Source organism: Patella vulgata, chromosome 2 (genome assembly GCF_932274485.2).
Source record: "Patella vulgata chromosome 2, xgPatVulg1.2, whole genome shotgun sequence".
Lineage (NCBI taxonomy): Eukaryota > Metazoa > Mollusca > Gastropoda > Patellidae > Patella > Patella vulgata.
This window is the reverse complement of record NC_065880.2, coordinates 90,586,793-90,592,792: the sequence shown is the minus strand read 5'-3', so window position 1 is coordinate 90,592,792 and position 6,000 is coordinate 90,586,793. Positions and strand designations below refer to the sequence as shown.

General features: G+C 32.5%; 1 protein-coding gene across 1 annotated transcript in view; it reads left to right on the top strand.

Annotated features, from left to right (window-relative positions):
* The first annotated feature begins 1,890 nt into the window (after nt 1-1,890).
* The window catches only part of LOC126810191 (voltage-dependent T-type calcium channel subunit alpha-1G-like), a 155,243-nt gene continuing 151,133 nt past the window's right edge, over nt 1,891-6,000 (top strand). Inside the window, exon 1 of the mRNA XM_056099101.1 lies at nt 1,891-2,187. Within this exon, the coding sequence (XP_055955076.1) occupies nt 1,916-2,187 (272 nt within the window). The 5' untranslated portion in view covers nt 1,891-1,915. The remainder of the gene's footprint in view (nt 2,188-6,000) is intronic.

Genomic DNA, 6,000 nt, shown 5'->3' with positions numbered 1-6,000 from the left:
AAAGTTTTTTTGTTTTTTTGTTGTTTTTTTTTTGTGGGGAGAGGGGGGGGGCACCCCTTTCGCTCTGAGGCCTATCAGGACTGTGTTGTTATCTTAACATGAAAAGATGGGCTTCTGATATCCAATATTTATTTAAAACAAAATGAAAACCTTAAAATTGGCACATGAATCGCGCGCCAGAATGCTTTCGAGTGCCATTTGTAAAGAATCGACTCGATAAACGAGGCTAAACATACCCCTCAGAAGTGAATACTACCAGTGTAGACTGAAATAACCAGACCCCTTTCGCTCTGAGGCCTATCAGGACTGTGTTGTTATCTTACCATGAAAAGATGGGCTTCTGATATCCAATATTTATTTAAAACAAAATGAAAACCTTAAAATTGGCACATGAATCGCGCGCCAGAATGCTTTCGAGTGCCATTTGTAAAGAATCGACTCGATAAACGAGGCTAAACATACCCCTCAGAAGTGAATACTACCAGTGTAGACTGAAATAACCAGACGTCAAAGACTGATTCCATTTGGACTCGTCTTTGCCGTACATAACTGATTTGAAATTACAGTAAAAACAGAAAGGATTGAATGTAAATCAGTTTATATACATTCATATTACATTATTATATGCGTTGCGATCCAATGTCCATTTCTAAGTGCCAAGGCATAGAGATTTAGCTCGAAATTTCATTATTGTAGGGGCCCTTCTAAACGAACGGCCCCGGCAACTGAGTCCCTTAATTTGTCTAGGTTGTGTTTGGGAATCTCTAATTATCTGGGTTTTCTTTCCTGTGGGGGAATTGCGTTTCTCCCTGTCACTACCGATGGACGCCTTGACGCAAAGCCCTGACTGACAGGGAAATCGGTTAGAAATCTGGCAGACGACATCTGAAGCTTATTTGTTGATGTAAACCCTGTTTAATGAATCCGTTTATTACGAGCAACATTTCAATAAATTATAGATCGCCAAATCAACTTATTACAAAATCATCTTAGCACAATAATACCATTGCGCCATCTGGGCTCGATGCTGTCTGCTAAAAATCAATCACGTGATCATTACCATGGGAAAACGCGCGTCAAAACGTGACGGTATTCCCTGACGGCAGACTGGCAGACGATTAGGAAAAGATTTAATCCACTAACTCTCATCGTCTGCTTGGATTTTTTGTTTAGCTTAATAATGATCAGTAGATAATATTGCGCGTGCTTTTAGTGCAGGAAAAGTAGTTGAGCACCGGATTATTAGTAAGGTTTCTCGCGCTGTGAACGCGCTGATCTGATGACGTATTGATTAGTTACTAGAACGAGTTTTATATCCATTCATGTGAGAAGGTGCGCGTGGAGACTATGTATCTGAGTTTTATTCAGGTAGAAAATTACACCAGATGCTTTTTATACGTCTGTTACATCGTGTCTGACAAAAATCTGTATTAAACTACCTGACTTTTATAATGGTCCGTTTGGCCCATTCACTCGACCGTTAGAGTTATTTGATACGGAGAGCAGCATGCCATGCATGTATACTGTGGTGTGTGATGGGCGTATGGCGCGTGCAGAGTTCTATCTACACGTCTGTTGATAGCGCGTTCTGAAGTTCCAATCAGTATAACAGTGTTCGGATGGCAGCGTGAACGGTATGCCAGTATCCCTTAGTACAAGCTACGGAGGTGGAGTTGTGTTTCTTCGATATAGAATTTTTGTTTAAATTCTTCATGTGGAGTATTATTTAGTTTGGGAGTGAAACGCCTGTTTGCAAATCGTGGATATTATTATAAGATGTGTGCGATTTTAATGTCCGTCAAAGGAGGAAGAGTTCAGTAAAAATGGATTATTTTAAAATGTGTATTTTATAAAACAAAACATATCTCTTAATCAGAACATGGCCGAGGAATCGAGCGGGGGGAAAAATTCCTCCATGGTCGGCGAATCGACCTCGGATAATCAAAATGGAAACGAAGGGCCGAACCCTTCTACATCTCCGACAGAATCGAACGAAAAGAAACCCGCGTCCTTGGATGATGCAGAGAAAGGGAAGGTAAAACTAGCATTGGAAGATAAAACGGAAGAACAGACAGATGACGATGAGGAAGAAGAATTACTGTTCCCGGGATTTATGGCCAAAACGTTCTTTTTTATGAAACAATCTCATCCAGTCCGATTACAATTCCTTCGATTGATAACATGGTCATATCCTTTTATAAAAAAAAAATCACAAAAAAAAAATCCACAAATATTAAAATATCTAGTTTTAGTGTTACCTTGTTTTAGTATATAATTGAATTTCAGATTTTAATTGATTACAGGTAAGTCATCATGATTATTTATATATTTAATTTAATATCACGTACTTAATACACATATCATGCACGCCATTTAAAAATTTAAAATATCTTTTATGTGTAGTTACAGAAACATATATTACCCGGTATTTGACGGCAATTATGAGCCTAAATCAAGGCCACTTAATTTATAATATTGATGGTATATAAAATAATATTATTCCCTTTTCGGTATTTTAAACACGTCATCTTACAGCCGATCCGTTAAATTTGTGACATGCACACCATTTTGAAACAATGAGATTGATATCGAAATAATATTACAGTTACGTCATTCTTATTCTAATCACGTGACTTATGATGTTAATTGTGTTGTATATTGATGAATTCCCGAGCAGGTGATAGGGAGCTTGTTTGTTTTGTTTTTTATTAGAGATGTTTACTTCCCTTCTTGAATTTTGTTTATTATAACAGCGGTTATTCTAGATATATTTTTTTTTTGTTATATTTCAAGATATATTTTTTCTTTGAATTTGTTTTTAAAAAATGATTAACTAGGAACTAAATCCCTAAATTCTTTGGGACCTAGAAATTGACACAAAAGGGTCGCAACGCCTATAATAAAGTAATATGGATGTATATAAACTGATTTACTTTCAATCGTTTCTGACTTTACTGTAATTTCTAATCAGTTATGTTCTGCATTGACGAGTCCGAATTGAATCAGTCTTTGGCGCCTGGTTATTCTAGTCTACACTGGTAGTATTCTCTTCTGTGGGGTATGTTTAGCCTTGTTCATCGAGTCGCTTCATTTCAAATGGCACTCGAAAGCATTTTGGCATGAGATTTGTATACCAATGGTAAAATGTTTATTTTGTTTTAAATATTGGATATCAGAAGCCCATCTTTTCACTGTTAGATAACATCATCAATATTGATTTACATTGACCAATAAGTCGTGTTTCCAATGTCGGAGACTTTGGATGACATTGAGTTAAAGATTTGCGTGTTTTAAAGATACATTATGTAAGATTTAGATAAAGAGCTGACCATTCTTGCTATAATTGCTCAAAAAAAGAAAGATAATGCAAAATGAAAATATTTAAATTTTCATTCAAATTACTTCATTCTGAGCCACATTATCACTGTTTGTAGTTTTGACAAGATGTGTGCATTGTGGTAATCAGGGCACCTGTATATTCAAGATTTAGCCTCGCTTTCCCATTTTTAAATGGCGAACCGTTCTAATCTGGTTAAAATCTCGAGTATCCAATGCCATCTAGAGTTGATTATGGTCTTGTTTTGTTGATAAATATCTAATTCATAGTTTATATAACATTTCAAGCCTAAAGAAAGACCTGCAATAGGGAGATTTAGGTCTTGGGTAATGTATGTTTAACGTTCAGTTATTTCAAAAAAGTAAGATATAGTCAATTATTTAGTACATTGTTACATGCTTACATAATAAATGGATAGAAATATTCACTAATTGCTGTTGCTAAATCTAAAGGTCTCATTTTCATTTTTTTAAAACAAAGAATAAAAAAGTCACTTATATAGTATATATGTATTTATCTAGTAACAGGATAGAAATATTCGCTTATTGCTAAATGTTAGAGAATTAATATGTGAAGGTAATTAGATTTAAAAAAATATAGATAACATATCAGTGATGTAGTACATTATTATGTGCTTTCATGTACAGTACATATGTGCTTACCATAATAAATATAAAAATATTCACTAATTGCTAAATGTTTGGAAAATATTTGAAGGTTTTAGGACTAAAAGATACATTATGGAAGATTTAGATAAAGAGCTGGCAGTTCTCACTATAAATAATAGTTAAAAACTAGATAATATAAAGGGAATATGTTGAAAATTTCAGTCAAATTGCTCCACTCTGAATAAAGATATTAGTGTTTTAATTTTAGGCCTAGCCTCGATCATCATTACTAAAGTTGGTTTGATAAAAAACATAGTCTTGATTATCCATTTTTGGATTAAATCATCAAAGAGTGTTGTGCATCAAATCAGATTTAAATCTGGAGAAAATCTGATGCATAAGATGGCATAGAGGGTTGATTATGATCTTTACATGGTAATAAATGTCTAATTAATAGTTTATATCACATTTCAGGCCTAAAGAAAGACCTGCAATAGGAAGATTTAGCTCTTGCATAATGTATGTCTAAATGTTAAGACTTAGGCAATTTTGAAAATAAAACCCAATAATATATGCGATTATGCACATGTAAGAAACGGTCTGTTACATATTCACTCGTTGTTAAACGTACTGAAAATATTAGTAATTTTGAAACGGATGTTGCTAAGATAATAAATGGTTCATTACATATTTATTACATTATAAAATGTTCAGAAAATATTATTAATTTTACAAAAAGAAAAAAAAAATAGTGCTATACATTGTCATTTTATGTGGTTATTATATCACATATGATTCATACACACACACACCTTGTGAAATGAGATTCCAAGCAATACAAAATACTATTACACAATGGTGCTAACTGTATTTCTGTAAATGTAATCATAACACATCGCGCAAACTATTTCTGTCTTGAGCAGTCAATACTCCCTGATTAATTTCATTTTACGCGTATAAAAACCCAGGAGGGCAAAAAAAGAGATATAAATTTGAAATACGGAGACATATCAAGTTGTAAAGTACACAACTATTTCTTGGTTTCGTTCATGCAACGTTTCAATAATTTACAGACATATCTTTGTCAAGTCAGAGTATTGAAACGTTGCATGAACGAAACCAAGAAGACATGAAATAGGCAGATTTAGCTCTTGCATAACATATCTTTAACATTATGTTTTGATTGTTAAACTGTTTTTACTCATGGATGTGCTATAAATGTATGGTTGTTATTCATTATTGATCATTGCTTGATAAAGATACCTGTAAGATTATTGAAACGTTGTATATAATAAACCCAAAAAAGTAAATCCATAATGTTGTGTTTTTTTATATATACCTTTATTTCAAGATACAAGTTATATTGACATCAATCTAGGGTTATTTTTTTTTTTTTTAAATCAAAGGATAAACTTTATATTGTTTTGGAAAGATAGAAACAAATGTCATTTTAATTTTTGAAAAACTAATTAACAGGTGGATATTACCTGTTATTACCTGAAAGGAGAGCTGGAATAAGACACCATTATTTACCTGTTTGGACAATTAACAACATAATTAACATGACATAATTATATGTAATACAAGTTATTGACTGTATTACTAAATACAACTTCAACAAATTATTAATGGCGATTGGATTGATATAATTTTGTGAAGGTCTATTGCACATAGTTTATTATTCAGACAAGCTATATTTAAAGCTGTATTGCACAGTTGGTTATCTAACTATGGTATATTTAAAGCTGTATTGCATAGTTAATTATATAACTGTGGTATATTTAAAAGGTGTATTGCATAGTTAATTATATAACTGTGGTTTATTAAAAGGTGTATTGCATAGTTAATTATATAACTATATTTAAAAGGTGTATTGCATAGTTAATTATATAACTATATTTAAAAGGTGTATTGCATAGTTAATTATATAACTATATTTAAAAGATGTATTGCAGAGTTGATTATCCAACTATGGTATATTTAAAGTGTATTGCATAGTTAATTATATAACTGTGGTATATTTAATGGTGTATTGCACAGTTGATTATATAACTG